Below are 21,747 nucleotides of genomic sequence, written 5' to 3'. Positions count from 1 at the left end.
GCTTCAGAAATGGAAAGAGCCCAACACCACACAGTTATATAGGCCTTCCCTCTAACTATCCTTCTACCAAGGCAGCCAAAGTCAGCCTTGAGAAAGGACATCTCTGCTCTTGGCAACACCGTTAAATATACTCAAGCAAAGAGTAAAAACTTGTGCCAAGCCAGATTTTCTTCAATACACTAAAATAGCAAAAGTTTTCCATATTCGCTCATTGCTATCTTCAGGCTGGAAGGAAAAGATCCAGAAGCAAGCAGGTTGGTTTTCACCCTCACGCAACCCCAGCCTCAACTCTGTTTTCCCAAGTCATAACACCCCTTTAGACTGCATATCAATACAGCAGACTCAAGTGTTTACAGCATGGCAGACGTGGGGAGTAGAAGCAGTCAACGATTTTACAAACCAGTGCTCCGAGATTGATGCCACAGACGCTCAAGTCTGGTGTTCCATTCCAAAGGAGCTGACCCTGTTGAAGTGGAGGACTTCCGGTCCCACTTCGAATTGCTGCCAGAATGAGCCTGAGGCTCAGCCTGCTAAAGGAATCCAGAGCTGGGTGTTGCATTTCACTTCTGGTTCTACAGGAATCTCCTCTTGGGGCTATACAATACCACTGTAGCTACAGGCTGCAAATTCACAAAAGGTCACTGTTGCTTCTATATGATCTGTTGAACTTGGTGCTCTGGAGGCAAAAGATATGCTCAGAAGACATGCAGAAACCCAATAAGTGGTTTTCCAAATAAACGCACTATATTTAATGGATAACAAGCCTGAAGAAGAGCCCTGTGAAGTGAACTTGGATCTTCCTATAATTTAGCCAAATGAGTTTTCATTAGCTATATGCAACTGAAAAAGTTTCCTACTTTGCACTATCAGGAAGAAGGTAACAAACATTTAACAAAGATTAATCACGTGCCAGGTGCTTTTTGGCACACCTTATCTCATTTAATCCTCACAACAAACCTGTCCACTTTTTATAGTCAAGTAGCTAATAAATGGCAGAACTAGGATTAAAACTACGTCTAGGGGTTCCTGGGTGGCTCAGTGGGTTAAGCCTCTGCCTTCAGGTTGGGTCATGATTTCAGGGTCCTGGGGTGGAGCCCCACATCAGGCTCTCTGCTCAGTGGGGAGCCTACTTCCCCCCTCTCTCTGTCTGCTGTCTGCCTATTTGTGATCTCTCTCTGTCAAATAAATAAATAAAATCTTTAAAAAAACAAAACAAAACAAAACAAACCTACATCTAGCTAGCTGATCCCCAAGTCCACATTTTTTCCACTAAACCATACTACCTCCCGTCTACTCTGCTCTGATAAATATGATTTAAAAATTCAATGAATAAAATGCAGTGTCATATTTTGGACTGGATTGTGAAATAGAAGACAGACATCAATGGAAAAACTGGTGAATGCAAATAAAGTCTACAGTTTGGTTAATAATATTGCAGCAATGTTAATTTGTTTGGACAAATTTATCATTGTAATGTAAAATGTCAACATTAGAGAAAACTAAGTAAAGGGTAGGTGCGAAAACTCTGAGCTCTTTTTGTGACTTTTCTGTAAGTCAAAATTATTCTAAAAAAAATTTTTTTTTAATTCAAGGAAGTTGTGAATCTCAGATATTGTCCTAAAGCTGGATACCTAACTGCGTATTTCCATGGGGTGCAGACCCGTGGTCTTTTCTATAACTATGAATTTTTAAATCTGCCAGAGATTTCAATGCTGTCTTCATTAGGACAGAAAAAAAGCAAGTCCAAAATCAAATGACATCTTGGTTGGACAGCAGTGAAACGAACCTGTCCACCAAAAACAAAATCTCACCAAGCTGATCATGACAGCAGATAACCTAAACAGCTGCTTTATAATATGCTGAAATAGGCAGTTACAGGTAACTGGGAAGCAGAAACAACACAAAGCCACCTTGAAAGATGATGTTAGGACGATGCGATTAAAATGTTGGATTTTGAGAAAGAATACCAGCAGATGGACCTAACTAACCCAAAGAAATCACAGAAGCAGAAATGGGTTCATCCTTTTCTGTGTTAAGACCTCATGCAAACCATAAAAGAGACATGACTGCAAACAGCAGCAGACTCCACCCCCAGCCATTTCACCTCAAACCAGAGGGCAGTCTTCCATCTGTCTGTGCTGTTGAAAGGGCTGCTGATCCTGCATTGATCTCCTGGAAGACACCTGCACTTAGAACTGGTGTTTCCACCAAGAATATCACCTCCAGAGAACTATTCATACACTTACATGAAAAATGTCCATACGGAAGACTTAAATTTCCATACTTCATTATAATCTAAAGCTTAGATCTCTTCCACCCTATTCCCTGAGATAAACACATTGATTAAACAGTCTATATGCTTAGTTGCACCCTGTTCAACTTTGTTGTGTTGCCAGACCTCCAGGTGAGTGAAGGTTAAATGCCTTTTGAAGGTTTCTTGTTTTTGTCCTTTCGGTGGGCTCTTCATACATCTATTATTCTAAGATTTTCAAATATTTCCCCCTTTTTAGTTTACCATAAACGTTTTCCCCTTGGAACATTCCCTAGTGACATTCTATTCTGGACCCTTTTGAATACAAAATCCTTGATAAAGTCATCTTGGAAAGGGAGGTAAAGGGGAAACAGGAACACAGAAAAGCTTCTCAATCGTCTCCTTTGAAATTTTGTCATCTGGATGCTTGACGGTGGTCTCTTTGTTAAGAGTTTAGCATCTGGACCTTAAGGCCACACAATTAATATTCCCGCTGGAATCCTAGGGACTCTCTTTGAAAGAGCCTGTTGTCCAGTTTTCAGTCCACGTTAGGTAATTTCCCGCCCAGGAGCATGGCCTAAAAAGAATGTCGGTGTTTCCCTTCAGGTATAGGTGCCTGGGGGTCAGGGGAAGAGGGAAAGGCAAGGGGTGGAGTGGGAGGCGGGTGATCGACAGGGATAGAAACCGTGTCTCCTCCTCCCTCTGAATGTGAAATAGCCAATGAGGTAGCGCGGCCGGGCCGGCCCGGCCGCCAGTGCCATATAGTATGCAGCAACCCGAGGAGTCACGTTGGGGGAACAGCAGAAAGCAGCTATCCTTTTACACTACTTTGCTCTAGCAGCTATCTTAATGGTGACTGCGTGGCCGGGGGGAAACCTGATCGGCCAGATCCAGCCGAAACCGGGAGGGAGGGAGTGGGCTTTCCGGAGGGGAGGAGGAGGGAGGGAGAAGAAGAAGGAGGAGTAAGAGAGGGGGAAAGAAAGAGGAAAAGAGTGCGAGGGAGTGAGGGAGGGAGGAAAATAAACAACAAAAAATGTCCTCTTCCTCCCCCACCGGGCAGATTGCAAGTGCGGCGGACATCAAGCAGGAGAATGGGATGGAAAGCGCCTCGGAAGGGCAGGAGGCGCCCCGAGAAGTGGCGGGGGGCGCGGCGGCGGGGCTGAGCCCCCCGGCTCCAGCCCCTTTCCCCCTGGAGCCGGGGGACGCCTCGGCCGCCGCCGCAAGGGTGAGCGGAGAGGAAGGGGCAGTGGCGGCAGCGGCGGCGGATCAGGTACAACTCCACTCGGAACTTCTGGGCAGGCACCACCACGCCGCGGCCGCCGTCGCCGCCGCCGCCGCCGCCGCGCAGACCCCACTGGCCTTCTCGCCCGACCATGTCGCCTGCGTGTGCGAGGCGCTGCAGCAGGGGGGCAACCTGGACCGTCTGGCCCGGTTCCTGTGGTCCCTGCCCCAGAGCGACCTGCTACGTGGCAACGAGAGCCTGCTGAAGGCGCGGGCGCTGGTGGCCTTCCACCAGGGCATCTACCCCGAGCTCTACAGCATCCTCGAGAGCCACAGCTTCGAGTCGGCCAACCACCCGCTGCTGCAGCAGCTCTGGTACAAGGCGCGCTACACCGAGGCCGAGCGAGCCCGCGGCCGGCCACTGGGCGCCGTGGACAAGTACCGGCTGCGCAGGAAATTCCCCCTGCCCCGCACCATCTGGGACGGCGAGGAGACGGTGTATTGTTTCAAGGAGAAGTCGCGCAACGCGCTCAAGGAGCTCTACAAGCAGAATCGCTACCCTTCGCCCGCCGAGAAGCGGCACCTGGCCAAGATCACCGGCCTCTCCCTCACCCAGGTCAGCAACTGGTTCAAGAACCGCCGGCAGCGCGATCGGAACCCCTCAGAGACCCAGTCCAAAAGGTGAGCGCCAACTTTCCTCCGCCTCCCCCTTCCTCTCCCCCACCCCCTTCCCAGCTTTCTTTTCCTCCAAGTGCTCGCAAACATGGCGCTTACCTTCCCCACCAGCCTGGTCCGGCTGCCCACCTCTCCCCGCCCCCCACCTCTCCCGGACCGGGGGATGGGGGGGCGGCGGTGGCGAGAGGCGGGGGAACCTCCCTCCTTACCCTCCCCCTCCTCCCCCCAGAAGTTTCTCGTCGCCCGCCTAGGTCCCAGTCCCCGCCCCCACCTCGGCTGGTCACTGCCGCCCAGTTTCCCACCCCCATCCCGCTGGCTTTGAAGTTGCCACTCTCTCCCGGGTTCTGGCGGGGCGCAGGAGCGTGTGTAGGCGCCGGAAAGGCAGCTCTGGTTGCCGCCCGAGGCCCACGGAGGTTGCCAGCGCGGGCCCGGGTCTGCACCTCCAGCGGGTTACACCGGCCGGGCGTGTGCACGAGCTCCTTCACGCCCCCGCCCCGGTTCGGCTGCCCGCCCCCCCCTCCCCCGCGCTGCAACCTGCGTTGGAGGTCGCCTTGGCCGCTCTGGAGGAATGAGGGTGTTGGTGGGGGCTAGCGTTTCAGAAGGGGGGCTGGAGACGTCGAGGTTTTATGTGACAGAGTTAATCATTCACCCTGCCCGCTGTGGTTCCCTTCGCGGCCGCGGCAACGTGGGGTGATGGTGCGGCTGGGCTCTGCCGTGTTTTGAAACCTGATTCTGAACTCCTTCGGATCGGATTTCAGCGCCGCCGGGGCAGTGGGGCTGGAGGGCTTGCTTCCTCGGCCCCCCGAACCCTGCGTGGCTCCCTCCTAGGACAGCGACTGGGGGTGGGGGCGCTATCAGCTCCACACCTCCTAGAGTGCCCACCCTGGCGGGTTTGAACTTTTGGACTGGCAGAGTTTTGGATCCCAACTGGTAGAAAATGTCAGGGTTTCCACCTCTTTTGTGCGTCCTTTCGAGTCAGACACCTGGAGGGTGTATTTTGTTTATTGTTGAGCGAACTATGGAGAAGATCGCCTAAAGAGAAGGTATCTCAAGCCACGCGGGCATAGGACAGAAAGAACCCTACAGCTCGAGGTTCTGCGCAGGTTGGGATTTTGGGAGCCGGGGAGCGCGTCCGGGCCGAGCGAAGGTGATCACCCCGCGCATTCCAGAGTCCGCCGCGGTCCGCCCTTGCGGCTCCTGCCCCTGTGCCCCTCCCGGGGCCGGCTGGCTCCGGCGCTCCTCGCCTGAGGCAGGGAGGGAGGCGCTGTGTCCGAGCCGGGCCTCGCGGTAACCAAAACAAAACGCGCACTGTGACTTGCATGCATCCTTCCGCAGACTTTAGGGGAGACCCAGAGGAGGCCCCTGCTTGTGGCAGCGGATCCTGTCGCTCGGAGCTCCGTCGGAATCCTCAGGGCCAGAGGCAGGGGGTGGGGAGCGGGCGTGGCACGCAGGCCAGCTGCCCTGCAGCCCCCACTCCCCGGCTGAGCGCGTTCCGCGTCTCCCTAGCCACACTCTGCCGGCTTTGTACGTCCCCCCTCCCAACTCCACACCCCCAGGCCCAGTTGCCTGGTTTGGGCCCCTCTCCGGATCTACCTCCCACCCGCACCCCCGGTGAGTCACCCTCGCAGACGGCGACGGCGGCTCAGCCTCAGCTCGTAAATCAAAGCGCTTTCTGCGCTCCTGGCCCCGCAGCCCAAAGCCCGGGTAATCCCCTCCCCTCCCCTTGAAAGCGAACCGACCGCCGGGCACTGCGAGGGACGTGGATCTTCTACGGGGCCAAGTCGCACCACGCTTCCCAGCTGCCAACTAACTGACCCTTTCTCCCCCTCCCAGCGTGAGACCAAATGGGAACTCCCACCACCCTTCCCGGATTTGGTGTTTCCCCTTAAGTGGAGGAGTGAGGAACACAGTTCCGCCTGGAGCAGAAGGAATGAGGGTGCTGGGGAAGGGGTTACGAGGCTGCTGAGTGACCCACACCCTTTCCCTCCCACCTCACCAGGGCACTGGATGGTGTATGTTAAATAGGCCCCTATGGCTTCTTTTGGATTCAAAGGCGACTGCACATAACAGTTCTTGGGTTGAAAGTGCCTTTCCTACATCAAGGACAGCCACTTTGTTGAATGAGAGAGTTGTCAGTCTGGTGGAGTAGAAGTTTGGGAGCAGGTGAGAAAATGATCTCTTGTTAACTAACTGACAAACAAAACACTTCCCACCTCCTGCTCCTTTGGCAGTTTCATTTCCCTCCAAGATCACACTAATCTGAATTGGTTTTGAGGGGAGGGGAAGGAGTTCCTCATGAGGAAGGACTGACCACTGACCACCACCTCATCTAGGGAGTTTTTTCTGTGGTGTAGGTAGCAGCGAGTTTAACAGGAAGGAATAACTTCAATGCTATAAAAAATGTATATACAATTCTCATAGTAAATCCTGTTAGCTGAATTTACATCTTCCAGATCTCTGGACTTTGCCTGAATTTATTATTGGTAAAAATGGTTGGCACAGGAGAGTTTATCTTTCCACATTCTCTGGATGGTCCGAATCTGCTAGAGGGTCTCATAGCTCAAACAGAACCAAAGGCTTCCTGCTCTGCTTTCCTTAAATACTGACTTTAATGGGGTTAGAGGCTGGATTTCTAAACAAATGGCACTATGTAGAAGTCATCCCTCTGACCTTCGGAATGTCTTGGTTTTCCCCCTCTCTGCAGTGAGTCAGATGGCAATCCCAGCACTGAAGATGAATCCAGCAAGGGCCATGAGGACTTGTCTCCTCATCCACTCTCCGGTTCCTCGGATAGTGTTGCCAACCTCAGCCTTCCCAGTCACATGGAGCCAGTATACATGCAACAAATTGGAAATGCTAAGATCTCATTAAGCTCTTCTGGAGTTTTGTTGAACGGAAGCTTGGTGCCCGCTAGTACTTCACCTGTCTTTCTTAATGGTAATTCTTTCATTCAGGGACCCAATGGAGTCATCCTTAATGGATTAAATGTGGGGAATACACAGACTGTGTCATTGAACCCACCAAAAATGGCCTCAAACATTGTGAGCAATGGTATATCCATGAGTGACATACTGGGGTCTACCTCCCAGGATGTGAAGGAATTCAAAGTCCTCCAGAGTTCTTCAGCTAACTCAGCAGCCACCACGTCTTACAGCTCCAGTGCCCCTGTGTCATTCCCAGGGCTCATCCCCAGCACTGAGGTAAAAAGAGAAGGTGTTCAAACAGTGGCTTCCCAGGATGGAGGCTCTGTGGTGACTTTTACTACACCAGTGCAAATTAACCAGTATGGCATTGTCCAGATCCCCAATTCCGGAACGAACAGCCAGTTCCTTAATGGGAGCATTGGATTCTCTCCACTGCAGCTGCCTTCTGTATCCGTAGCCGCTTCACAAGGTAAAAGTCTCATTCGGTACCATAATGCACCAGTGACTGTTTTAGCCAGCTGCTGTAAGTGACGCGTTTGGTGAGAGCTATAGATTAATGTTACTCTTCAGGTACCTTACTGGCCGCCACAGCTGCAGAGAGCCCGGTCTGTCTCTCCTCCTTTGCCACAGCAGTGTAATATCCTGCTTGTTTGGCTCTCTGGCATCATGGAGATGGGCTTTTATTTTCCTAACTGAATGGAAAAATACAGTTCAGAGCAAATCTTGCCAGTTCTACAATTATAGAAATATGATAAGCCAATTGGTGCTTACAGAATAACCCATTGCTTGACATTTTAAGATTAAAAATTAATGCTATTGCTAAGAACACAAAATTAGTCAAAGCAATTGGTATGAAATGTGTACACTTTACCTAAGCATTTTCTGTTTGACCAAAAAGTGTTTTAGAAGAGCAAGCTGAAAAGACTGAATCAATTGTGTTTGAATCATGTTCCTCCTATAATTAAAACTAACAGAAAAACTCACTAAAGGAAAACCAGAGGAATATGTGACTGGGAGTCTGTTGCTCTGCGTGTATGCCCACCCCCCTAAATGTGTGGATTTATTTAGGAAGGCAACTATAAGACTTATTATATGTATGTTTGTGACTTTACCAAAGGCAGTATTCTAAAGAAAACACTGATCTGAAATTTGGGAAGCCTGAAGCCAATAGGCCACTTCTTCACTGACTTTAAGCAAGTCTGATGACTCTGTGTCATTTTTTGTGTATAGAAACAGGAATGGTTAGAATCTCAGTGGAGGTGGCAGAGGCCCTTAAACTTAGGAGTAGGTGATGTCAATGCAGGTTTGCCTTCCTGTAAGCGAATCTGAATGTCCAGACTTCTATGAAACCAAAATAAGTAGTTGTTTGCCTTAAAGATCAGCTTCCTATAAAATGGCTTTATCCAAAAAAATATCCGTTTATGCACAACTTTTTTTGTTTTCACAACTATGATCTGCTTCAGTTTATAGGAGGCATTAATGGAAAAAATGTTGTTGAGCACATTTCATTCTGTAGAATCAATTATCAAGTAGAAGGGCAATAAAACACAAAACTCTTTCAGCACAACATGTATTTCTTCATTGTTCCAAGTTCTGGAAAGGATTAAGTCAAGTCACTATCCAACCTAAGGCAAAAATATGGAAACCACAAGGAAAGTCAAAGTGCTTCATTTTATAGTAATTCAATGTGGATCTAACCCCTTTTCTCTCTTCAGGAAATTTCCAAAACAGTAGGTAACATTTTAAAGACAACAAATTTGAGCAAAAAGTAAGAGATGTACATTGGGGAAGAAGAAAAGCAAAAATAGTTTTCATATGTAATCTAGAAATATGCTACCATAGAAAATCATTGCAAACTAATAGCTGATTTTTAAAATGTGAATCATTTAATGTGAATAAGAATAGCATTTTCAGTTAAAAAATCTAAGATCAAATGACAGAGCTGTCAATCCTTAGACTGTCTGTGTGCATTAAAGGCATAAGTTTAACCACATGGGTCCAGGAAGTAACGTTCCTTTAGAGTAATTATGGACTGCAGTTCTCAATAAAGCATTTAGGGATTTAGGCTTTCTCAAAAATGGATACTGAGGCTTGCTTTAAAATGTGTAGACAAGGTAGATTATCCTTCAATAATTAGTATTTATATGGAAATCCAGAATATCTACATCTTTTACTCACTTTATAATCTGAGAAAATAAGGGGTGTTTTCCTTACTATCATTACAACGTTAGGCTTTTCACCTATGTCCTTTTTTCATTTGGATTTTTTTAACTGATTTTGAAATTATTGTCCAATTTATAATTCAGGTGCAGTTACACTTAAATATCAAGTTTTAGATCACATCTGCTTTTCTTCATTCAGATCTGTTATAATTTCTACACATTCAAAATTATTTTATTTATATATTTCAGTAGCTGTTGGGGAAAATGTCCTGTCATATTATTTATGGTTCTCTCAAAAAATAACTAATCATTTTGTTCACATATACATAGGCAAATACTTTCACAAATGCGTAACACATAACAAAATAAATATTTCAGATGATTTTGCTACAGCTTAGCAGCCAGCAGGAATTTTAAAGCATACTTAAGTTGAAGTCAAATAAAAGCCTTTTCATTTGTTTGGCCTGGAACAAACATTTATGTTAGGGAAGAGCCCAGACATACATAGAAATGTTTTTATTAACACCAATATTTCCACGAAGAATACTTTCTAGTGGTTAAATCTTTTTTAAAGCTTAAATGCAGTCTTTTTTTTTTTTTCATTTAAAGACATTTCTTTGAATTTAAGGTGCTTAAAAAGTGTTTGTAAGACGTATAAACAGCCCTGTGACATTTATTTATCAATATAGGTGGTAATATATTATTAAAAATTGTTCTAATTATTTGGTAACAGTTATTCTAATTCAAGAAGGGATATGTTTCAAGTGAATTACCTTTAATATTGAGCTGTTTTCTCAAAATAATAGTTTACTGAACATCTAATTTGAGATCAGAGTAAACAACCCATCTGAATTATTCTGTCACAAAATTCCCTCAGGTCCACCTTTCTTTCAGTGGCAGGATCATTGCCATCATTTTACTGTGCCTATGTAAAGACTCCAAAAGGAAAGTGTTTTATTTCATAACAGGAGTGAGGGGAAGGGTCTAATTCATCTCCATGGTCTGAGTTACCTCATTTTTGAACATCTTCTCAGCTTTCCATTTGTGTTTCTTTTTCTGCTTCTGGTCTCTGTAGACCATTATAATGAGAGCCAAAAAATACGAACCTTTTAGAGAAGCATTGGCTCTAGTTATTTACATTAATCTGTAATTTTAGAAGTACACTTTATTATTATCATTAATTTTTCCTATCACCACAACCCTGAAAATCCAGAACTGGCACAACAAAAGAAAAAACTATTGAATATTTTGTTGACATTACTTTATGGTTAGTTTGGTGAAAGTTTGAAACTTGTCTGTACAGGTTTATATGGTTTACTTCAAGCCCCAGGGCAACTCATTTTACAGGGATTTTCTACATTTCTATATATGTCGGTTACTGAACTTGTCTTGAACAAAGGCATTTTATTTTGCATTTGTGTTTTCTAGTTCTAACTGGCAGAGCTAGGTACAACCATCAACTGATTGAGAGAAATCAAGTTGGTAATAATGAACCAGAAACTTAACTGAAAGTAGAACCTGGAAAAAAAAGGGGGGGGGGGGAGATTCTCACACTTGGTTTCTAAACCAGTAGTTCTCACTCCCACTGTGTCATCAGACTTGGGAGTTTAAAATACACCTGTCCTAGGACTTACTGAGTCAGATTTTCAGGAGTAGAGCCTGGGAATCTGTACTTTTAAGTGCTAAAGGTGATTCTACTGAACCTGAGAAAAATCGTGTGTGTAAAAAGTATCTTTTTTCCCTTTCCTTATCAATTTCATCAATGATAATCTGTATTTTATTTTTTTTAGGTAATATTTCAGTAAATTCAAGCACTTCAGATGGGAGCACATTTACAAGTGAGTCTACCACAGTCCAGCAAGGAAAGGTTTTCTTGAGCTCTCTTGCTCCCAGTGCAGTGGTATACACTGTTCCTAATTCAGGCCAGACTATAGGATCTGTTAAACAGGAGGGCTTGGAGAGGAGCCTGGTATTTTCTCAGTTGATGCCTGTCAATCAGAATGCACAAATAAATGCAAACCTGTCTTCTGAAAATATCTCGGGGAGTGGCCTCCATCCATTGGCCTCCTCATTAGTTAATGTATCCCCAACTCACAGTTTTTCCCTGACTCCCCCTACCTTACTAAATCCCACTGAACTAAACCCTGACATTACTGAGAGCCAGCCAATGTCTGCACCTGTGGCAAGCAAGTCTACTGTGACATCTGTCAGCAACACTAACTATGCAACTCTTCAGAACTGTTCCCTCATTGCTGGTCAAGATCTATTGTCAGTCCCCATGACCCAGGCTGCCCTTGGGGAAATTGTTCCTACAGCTGAAGACCAGGTGGGTCACCCTTCCCCAGCAGTACACCAGGATTTTGTCAGAGAACATCGTTTGGTTCTGCAATCAGTAGCTAACATAAAAGAGAATTTCTTAACAAATTCTGAGGGCAAAGCCACAAGCAACTTGATGATGCTGGACTCAAAATCCAAGTATGTCCTAGAGGGCATGGTCGAGACTGTCTGTGAAGAGCTGGAAACAGACAAAAAAGAGCTTGCCAAGCTCCAAACTGTCCAGTTGGATGAAGATATGCAAGACTTATAAACTTGAGTTCCCGCCCACCCCTCCGCCCCCGCCCTTTTTTTCTGGCATCAGCAGGCAGATCTTTTCATGAAGCCCTGAGGACATGAAGCATTTTCCCATTTACAGGGAAACACTAGTTTTGTGAGTAAATGCATTCAAGGGACTGGATTGATCTGCATGAAGATCACAGTTAAATATACAAGAGTAGAACTGCGTTGCTGCAGCTTTTTCGTTCGCGTATGTTCTCTTTTAAATAGATGGAGACAAAGGAACAAGATGAAATATACCAAGTCAAAGTGCATCATTTGGTTGACTTAATATAATTCTAAGGTCAAATGGAACTCTATAGTTCTTTAAATTTTAACTGTATACACCTGACATTGGCATTAGAAACAATACAGTTACTTTTGTTTACTTTTACTCCATGGGCATTGATGAGGTTAAGAAGCATAAATGGTACTCTGCACTATTGTAAGGGTTTATTTTTGAATATATGCATTTCTGTTTTTCAGCCTTTTTTGTGAAAGTCTTGGTTTGTCTCTACACATTTCCAAATGTGCTTGCTAATAGTCCAGTGGGGCTGAGAAAGTTTGCAACTCCACTAAAAACGCTGAAACAAACTTCAGTATGAGTGTAAATATATTAGTCCTCTAAGCCAGGATTTGAGGAATTACAGTGAATTTTATTTATGCTGTATATGTTTCTCTTATACTTCAGACACTATGAACTGAAAAGAAAAATGTTTTCTTACTGTTTAATTTATTTTTATTGCTTGAACAGGAAGTGAACATAGTTATTTCCAACAAAGTTTTACTTTTTGTAGGATTTTAAAAGTAATGATTTTTATCAGGAGTCTATTATGGTCAATATTAATAACACTGAAACAGGCAATCTAACTCCCAATATTGGAATTTTGGTACTTTTTTTCACATCCTTGTTCTTTATTTAGTAACTCTCTGATTCATTTAAATATGTTTTCTATAGAATTCTATGTGCCTTTTTACCTTGTGGCCTTTTAATTATTCTTAAGGTACAGAAGTGTCAACAAAAGCACTGATGGCTCTTTTCTATCTAACAGGGTTATTTTCACCACAAAATTGCTTTAAATCTGCAGAATTAAGTTTCACTTATGTAATTATGTACGTTTATGATGTAAATGGATGAACAACTGATTATTGTTGATGCTTTTCATTATGACGAAAATAACAATCATAGATTACCATGTAAAATGAATTCTGTAGACTATAAAAACAGCCTTTTTAAACTACAGAAAGAATTATGTAAATTCTCTGGAGCAAAACTCTGCCATGATGAAACTTAGTTCTAGGTGTTTTGAATCAGTTGTCACATGATGACATACAACTGTTATTTGCACTATATTATCATGTCTTGTTTAAAAGTAAATCTTTTGGGGTTTCTTTGAGAAGCTTGCTTGATAATGTGAGCTGTGGTTATAGTTTCTATCTATCAGGACTGAACACAAAATGGAACAATGCAAATACATTTAGGTAGGGAGTGAAGTCGCTTGGTGACTGCAAAGCCAAGAAATGGGAGAAAATGATCTCTTCGAAGACGGCTTAAAGTCATCAAACATAAAGCTGTTACCAGTCTTGCTCTCTTCAAGATCAGAGCAAAGAGTATATACTCTTGATCCCAACAGGCCCATCCGCTGAGCATGTTGAATAAGGGCCATAGAGGACTTCACTTTTCTTGTTATTCCAAATGGAAATCACAGACGTAGATGAAGAGCCCTATCAAGACTTCTTCCCATCGTTTTGTTAAAGAACTTAGATCCCATCTTTTTTTATGGAATTAGTGAATGTTCTTAAACTGCTGAAACTACAGGTTTTCGTCTTTTTTTTTTTTTAACAAAGTCAGGTGTTTTAGAGTTCTCTTCTACTCCATCACTCCTTACTCAGCTTCGTTTTTTTTTGTTGTTATTTTTTTTTTCTGTAGGTGTGTGCTGATCATGTTACTGAGATTATATGGTTCTGTAGTGTAGTTTACATGAAAATGATGTTTTTTCAGTTGATGGCTGCAGATATCGAGAGTTTCGGTTCATTATCTTACAATACCAATCTAATAAGGGAAATAGGAAGGTTTAAAAAGTTATATATAGCATATATATAACTGGAAAAGTTTTATATGTCTTCCAAAAATATAATAAGCCTCTCTTTTATTTACAGTTCTTCTTCTTTTTTTCCCTTAAGAAAAAGGAAAGATAGCACAAAGCTTAAGACTTACCTAGGAAACCCATTCATACTCCACATGATGTAATTATACCCCTATAATGACTCCAGGTAGCTACACAATATACCAGGTAAGAATCAATGCACATCATAAAGAACTTACTGTTCTTTTCTATTCTTTCAGTAAAATAAGGGCCAGTTGGTTTATAGCCCATACATATGTGAATGAAATAAGATAAACCCCATGATCTCCTTGCACAGAATTGCAAATATTTTTTTGCAATACCAAGGGCCAGACTCAGAACCCTTGGAGTTCATGTGGCAGACTTTCTTTTACATAAACCAATGCTTGAAGATGCTGCAAATGACCCTCAAATGATCCCCAAAGAGGAATCAGAATAGGGGTAAAAACTCTCCCTGCAAACCCCAACCCCTGCTGCTGGCTGTAGGATTTTTGGTGTGAGGCTCTCGATGCACTCTATGCCAGAATGTGGCATTTAGCTCTTAGTTACAGCTAGTAAAGAACCGTTATCTCATTTAAAGAGGCGGTGCATTTGTTCCTCAAGCAAGCAAGAACACCTGTGTTGTAGTGTTTCCTAGCTCGTGTATATTTATAGTAATGAAAAGACTGACTCGTACACATGTTTCAGTGCCTTTCTTGTGTTAGGAAAGGCAAGTAGACGTTATAGCCATAGGTAAAAATGTGTAGTTAAATTGCACACTGACCTTAAATCTCCCTGTATATGCCCGTGCATCTTGCATGTCAAAAGTTGGATTATTGGGCATGTGTTGCAGCCTGCCTGCTACATGTTAGGCAAGTGTGCGTTAGTACATAGTCAGAAGTTCTTCATTCTTTTACAATGTTTTTGACAGATCATCTCATCATAAAAATATAAATAATTCAGGACATTTGTGGGGAAAAGAATTACATTTTACGAAAGATGTTTCAAAGTCTTCCTAGAACTTAGATGATAGAGCCTAAGAGTTATTTTGTATCTAGTTGATACATTTCATGTTAATTTAATATTACAACCATTCATTTTATTAATCAAAATTATGTAGCATGTGACTCTTTTGGCTTTCAGGGTTCTCAATTTTTGTTCTTTTGTTGCATGTACTGTATGTTTAGAGGAGACTGGTTATATACTCAATATGGTTTTACTGTGCCTTACACAAAGAGAAAATCTATACAGAATGTATATCACGGGGTGGGGTAACAGAGTCTCTACTGCACTGTTAGGTGATGGCACACAGAGCATGTCCCAGAACATTTCTGTGCTTAATTACCCAACCAAAGAGATCTAAAGTATGTATGTTGTACTGTAATAGGGGTTTACGCCTGGACAATTAAGTGTTTTATTTGTTTTCTGAAATGATGTGAACTTATTTTTCTAAACACTATGCTAAATAAACTTTATATTTATACATACATTGTGTTTAAAAGTTATTTATCCCTGGGGCGCCTGGGTGACTCAGTGGGTTAAGCCTCTGCCTTCGGCTCAGGTCATGATCTCAGGGTCCTGGCATTGAGCCCCACATCAGGCTCTCTGCTCAGCGGGGAGCCTGCTTCCTCCTCTCTCTCTCTCTCTCTCTCTGCCTGCCTCTCTGCCTACTTGTGATCTCTTTCTGTCAAATAAATAAAATCTTTAAAAATAATAAAATAAATAAATAAATAAAATTTATTTATCCCTGGGCGGGGGGGTGGGGGAGAGAAAAGGAGGGAAAAAGAAAAACAAAACCCACACAAACATTTCATAGGCTGGCAGGCACAAGGACAACAGGAGTCATTTTAGAACAATCTCTGTTGGTTTTTGTGCAAAATTATGCAATTCACTTAATGGTATTGCATACCCTGAGCTAAATGATTAGATTTCATCCTCCTTAATGTAAAAAAATATTTCCTATTCATCTGGATATTCCAAAATCTGATTCTCATACTCTATAAGGTTTAGTGGAATTAAATTCAATGATCCAAAGGCCTTTCTATTCCTACCCTTACTGGATGAGCTCAATATAATGCATCTTTCAAACACTCCCATCAGCCGAAGTCTGGTCACACTGCACTTGGGTCCACCAGTGCACTGACTTGAAGTTACGGACTGGGCTGCACCACTGATGACTCAGCCCTGCTACAGTTTGATCCCACCTTTAAAAGTACATTATCTCTGAAGAGGTGTGCCTCCCACACTGAAATGAGAGGGGTTTGGATAAGGGAGATTGATACCAACTGTACAATCATGTTACAAAACCAGTTAAAGGCATCAAATTAATTTCAGTTATGTCTCAACTTTTTTTATATTCTTGTCATTTGCTTCACTTGTTTGGTGATTTTCTATGTAGCTGAACCAGTTGAAGTGGATAGTGTCTCAGTGAGTCTAGGGTCAGAGTATTGTGGAGTGGTTACATTTTATAACATCTTAACCAAACAAATATTTTAAAACATTTGACAGGTCACTGACCTACTTCAAACATCTGTGGCTCTGCAGAATCTAGGAAACTAAATAAAAACCTTAAAGGGGAATTCAAGACTTTCAACCCCCTCTTCCTGCTTCCCTGAAGAAATAATAAATGTGGAGTGCCCAGCTGGCTTACTCAGTAGAATATGTGAGTCTTGATCTTGGGGTCATGAATTCAAGTCCCACCTAGGGTGTAGAGCTTACTTAGAAAAAAAAATAATAAATGTGGAAATTTATCTTTACACCATCACATTTTCAGAAAGTAGATAGCAAATAAATATAGATTCAGATAATGGCCAGTACTACAAAGTCCATAACAAGGTAATGAGATTGAGCACGGGGAATGGTGGAAGTGGGGACACACATTATATTCATTGGTCAAGGAAAGTCTCAAGGAAGTAAACTTTCAACAAAGAGGCATGAATGATGAGAGCGAACCAGCCCACAAGACTTAGAAAAAAAGAGCATTCCAGACCCAGGGAACAGCAGGTACAAAGGCCCTGAGGGAGGTGCAGAGTGGCTGGATCACAGTGTGAACGCTAGGGGTCATTTAGAAGGAGATCCAGTCAGAGAGATAAGCAGGTAGGTGCCAGATCACAAGTAGAACTTTACTGGTCTGTGCTAAATAGTTTGGCTTTGAGTCAGAGAACCAAGGGTTGCTATAACCTGATTTACACTTTAAAATGTCACTCTGCCTATTTTTTCGGAGAATGGCATTGTAAGAAGCCATTCTTGTGAGGGAAGGAATTAGGAAATTATGTCATGTTGTCCTAAGCTGTTGGACAGGAAATATTTCAGGAGCTGTTGAAGCATGTATGGCAGTTTTTTTCCTAAATGTCTCCAGAATTTTGTGCTCTTGAAGCCTTCTGTCTGCTCTGCCTCTTGCTGTTAGCCAAAGCTGCCAGCTTCCTGCTATGATTGTCCCAGTCTGAACCTGTGCCCTGAACTCCAGTCTGGTAGATCCAGTTCCCTAATGGATATTTTCAGAATGTCCCAGTCATCTATGACTCTACATATGAAAAATTTAAACTATTATCTTTGCCTTAAGCCTGTTTCTCACTCGGTGCTCCTCATTCTATAGTAGCACTTATTTATCCACCGGCCAAGTAAAAAATCTGGGACTCACCCTGGAGTCTTCTCTCCGTTTCTTCCCACCTCCTCCACCAGATCACTGCATCTCTCCATGGCTGCTCTTTTACTGTCTCTTGAATCAATTCCTTCCCCTACATTTCTAGAGTTACTGCCATAGTTTAGGCACATACCGCTTTTGTTGTTGTTGTTTGTTTTTTAAGATTTTATTTTTAAGTAATCGCTACACCCATCATGGGGCTTGAACTCACAATCCCGAGATCAAGTCTCATGCTCCACTGACCGAGCCAGCCAGGCGTGCTGCCATTTACCTTTTCTTGACTGAATTATTACAACTGCCTCCTACCTGGTATCTCAGTGTCTGGTCCTCATTCCAGGCTACATTACAATTACACTGAGATGCAACTTTCAGAATTCAAGACCTATTTCAGCCTTGCTTTCCACTTTAGAACCTTCAATGGTTTCCACTGTCTACGAAATGACATTTATTTATTTTTTTAAAAGATTTTATTTATTTTTTTAAAAGATTTTATTTATTTATTTACTTGAGAGAGAGAGAGAGAGAGAGAGCATGAGCAGGGGAACAGCAGGCAGAGGGAAAGGGAGTGGGAGAGCTCAGGGGTGCTGAGCTGGGAGCCCCGTGCGGGACTCAATCATGAGTCCCTGGGATCATGAGCTGAGCCGAAGGCAGATGCTTAATGACTGAGCCACCCATGCAGCCCTGAAATACCATTTAAACCCCTTAACGGAGGCACCTGGGTGGCCCAGTCAGTTATGCATCTGATTCTTGGTTTTGGCTCAGGTGGGGATCTCAGGATCATGAGATCGAGGTGCGTGTCAGGCTCCATGCTCAGGGCGGAGTCTGCTTGGGATTTTTCTTGCTCTTGCTCACTCTCTAAAATACATAAATAAATCTTTCAAAAAGTAAAAAAACAAATCCCTTAAGATACAAAGCCCCCAAGACCCAGGCCCTACCTCTCTGTCTAGTCACATCTGTTGCCCAAAGGGACAAGGTCCTTTCTACCCAATCTCCAAGACTCACTAGACATCACTAGCAGAGCTAGTGCTCCAGCAAGCTCCGTCTCACCCCCATAACCAGAATGCTGCGTGGCCCATTCTGTGATTTGACGAGGATTTGTCTTCCCTTAGTGTAACACCTATCACATTATTATGAGTTTGCTTCTCTGCACTTTCATCTCTGTTTCTCTGGCATTCAGTATAATGGAGAAGAGTAGGCATTTAAAAAATATTTGTTGAATCAACAGCGACTCTGTTATCTTTTCCTTTAAATCATTTCACTTGCTCTGGATCAAGGAACTGCATTGCTAGGGCCCCTGAGTGGCTCAGTCAGTAGAGCATGTGACTCTTGAACTTGGGGGTGTGAGTTCAAGCCCCACATTGGATGTAGAGATTACTTAGAAAATGATAAAATCTTTTAAAAAAAGAAACTTCATTGCTAAACTAGTTAAAGCATTATCCCTATTTAGAGCACAAAAAAAAAAAAAAAATCAATACATTGGAGGGTAGGGCCCGAAAGTGGTTCTTGGAATCTTCTAGCATTAGTGGATGGTCTTTATGGTCATTATTTTCCTTACTGAGCCAAGGTGTTTTTCCACTTACTTCCAAACGGAGGCTGGGTTCCAGAAGATAGAGGTTGACTAAAGTTTGACAGACAAGTGGGCCATTAGCACAAAATACAGTCACTAAGCCTTTTTAGATCAATGTTTCAAAATAGCCATGATGTACAGAAAAGCTATTTATACTTATGTATAGATATACTTTCTAAAAATATTCTCTCTGTGGATGTATTCCTATTACTTGTATGTGAACTGAGTAGATGTCTGAAAAGTCTATGAGGAATAGTAAATGGAACGTAGAGTTTTAGACATCAGGAAATCTGGATTCCAATTAGCTTTTAGATTTGGGAAACATCAATTCACCACTACGGAACCTATTTTTTTCCTTTGAAATGGGTATGTTGGGTATCCTTATATTTGAGATCCACGTCGCTTTAAGAGAAGAAAAAGGTTAATAAAATGCATTTTTTTCTCCCCCACTGCACAGGTTAAGAAGGTCAACTCAATTACAGAATGAAAATACACTGTCACCTGCAGAGGACTACAATTGTAAGATAAAATAATGGCTACTAAGTCAATGACCTTTGACCCTCTAGGATTATTTAGAGGTGTAGAGAGGAGGCAGGTCTGGCTCTAAACACTTCCACCTTCTTAACCTGTATCTACTCTGCTCCCTAAGCGTTCTGCTCTTCTCTCACAGACTGCCCTACCTCCCCAAACACCTTAAGTGATAACCCTGGTGTAGGTGCTTAACAGTGTAAGATAAAATGAGCCCAACCCCCCACCCCCACGATTTTGCTTTTTTTTTTTTTTTACTTCTCCCCTCTTCCTGGGAATTTGCATTTTGCGGAAGGCTTTTATTTTTTTATTTTTTTAGATTTTATTTATTTATTTGAGAGAGAGAGTAAGAGAGAGCATGAGAGGGGAGAAGGTCAGAGGGAGAAGCAGACTCCCCGTGGAGCTGGGAGCCCAATGTGGGACTCGATGCCGGGACTCGAGGATCATGACCTGACTGAAGGCGGTCACTCAACTAACTGAGCCACCCAGGTGCCCACGAAGGCTTTTAAAAACACGAAAGAACCAAGCTATAATCATAAATGATAAATCTCAGATTAATAAAACTGAGCAAGGTGTTCCCTTTTTCTAAGAGCAGTAGATGTGTGTGTGTGTGTGTGTGTGTGTGTGTGTGTGTGTGTGTGTGTGTGAAGCTGGGAATAGGGAGAGAAGGATAGATGAGCAGAGGAAAAGAGAGAATGTCTCCATTTCTCTTCTTCGTGTGCTTTACTTCCCTACTGGATATCTAGGACTAGAGAGTGGAATTTGAGCTGTTAGATTCTCTGACAACAATAAACAGTGTAGTTTTCCCCACACCCATCTTATCCAGAGCTTGAGATATTTCCTTCAAGAGAATTCCTGCATTGAAAAGTCATTAGCTGTAGTGAAACCATAAAAATTAATTATAGAAAAACAAAGGTTGTTCTGGGTTTTTCCTGTTTTGTTTTGCTTTTTAAGATGTGAGCTATAGGGGTGCTTGGGTGGCTCAGTCAGTTAAGCATCCAGCTCTTGTTTCAGCTCAGGTCATGGTCTCAGGGTCTTGATCAAGCCCGGAATTCAGCTCCAGACTCAGCATGGAACTTGTTTAAGATTCTCTCTCTCTCCCCCTCTCTCTCTGCCCCTTTTCTCTCACACCACTTGCCCCACCCTGCTTGCTCTCTCATAAATAAATAAATAAATAAATAAATAGCAAGCTTTGGGAATATAAGAGGAGAGCACCTACGTGGCTCAGTCAGTTGAGTGACTGACTCCTGGTTTGGGCTCAGGTCATGATCTCAGGGTCCTGGGTTGAAACCCCACGACTGACTCTGTGCTCTTTAGGGAGTCTGCTTCAGGATTCTCTCTCCCTCTGCCTCTTCCCCTGCAGGCTCTCTCTCTCTCTCTCTAAAATAAAGAAATCTTTAAAAAAAAAAAGATGTGAGCTATATAGGAGATGTGCCAAAGAAAACCCAAAATATACATTTGGTTGAAATAAGGGAATTTAATACAAGTTTGTGTTCATTTTTATTTATTTAATAAATACATTCTTACTGTGCTCTTTAAAAGATGGATGGCCTTGACTATCTTACTATAAATGTATTACTCATTCCTTGGCAAATTTATTTTGTTAGCATTTAATGGGGGAAAAAAGATTATTGAAATCTTGCCCCTGCACGAATAACCATTAGTGCTCTTAATCCTAAAGTGATTAAGGATCCTATCCCAATCATCCCAGATGGATTTTCCAAAATCTCTCCAATGGACACATAATAGTTCTCAGAATACATACAGTCTCCAAGAGTCCCTTACTTCTAGTCTCACTATACAGTCATATTCTACTGTCTTAACAAACACGCATCTCTCTTCCCAAGGACAAGCACAGATTTTCACATCAGTAACAAGTTGATAGTGTTGTAACACTGAGCTCCTAGTACGAGTGAAGCTATGTTAATATAGGATTTGTGTTTTTCCAAGGAGAAATAAATCAGGTTAAAATGTGCCTTTATTTTATTTTAATGGTGCATATTAACAATGTAAATTAAATGAATGAACAAGACTGGGTGTCTATGTAAAGTATCGAAGGTGAGAGACTATCAAACACTT

General features: G+C 43.0%; 1 protein-coding gene across 1 annotated transcript; it reads left to right on the top strand.

Moving 5' to 3' along the window:
* Positions 1-3,284: 3,284 nt before the first annotated feature.
* LOC308345458 (homeobox protein SIX4-like) lies at positions 3,285-11,820 on the top strand (the record flags this gene model as incomplete). The annotated part of the gene is given in 5 exon segments (XM_080807624.1): positions 3,285-4,153; positions 6,852-7,540; positions 8,787-8,797; positions 8,799-8,839; positions 11,019-11,820. Coding segments are annotated over 5 exon segments (2,412 nt in total).
* Positions 11,821-21,747: the final 9,927 nt, after the last annotated feature.

This window comes from Martes martes (assembly GCF_963455335.1).
Source record: "Martes martes genome assembly, chromosome: 7".
NCBI classification, from domain to species: domain Eukaryota; kingdom Metazoa; phylum Chordata; class Mammalia; order Carnivora; family Mustelidae; genus Martes; species Martes martes.
Note: the sequence above shows the minus strand (reverse complement) of the source record. Positions and strands in the feature narration are given on the sequence as shown.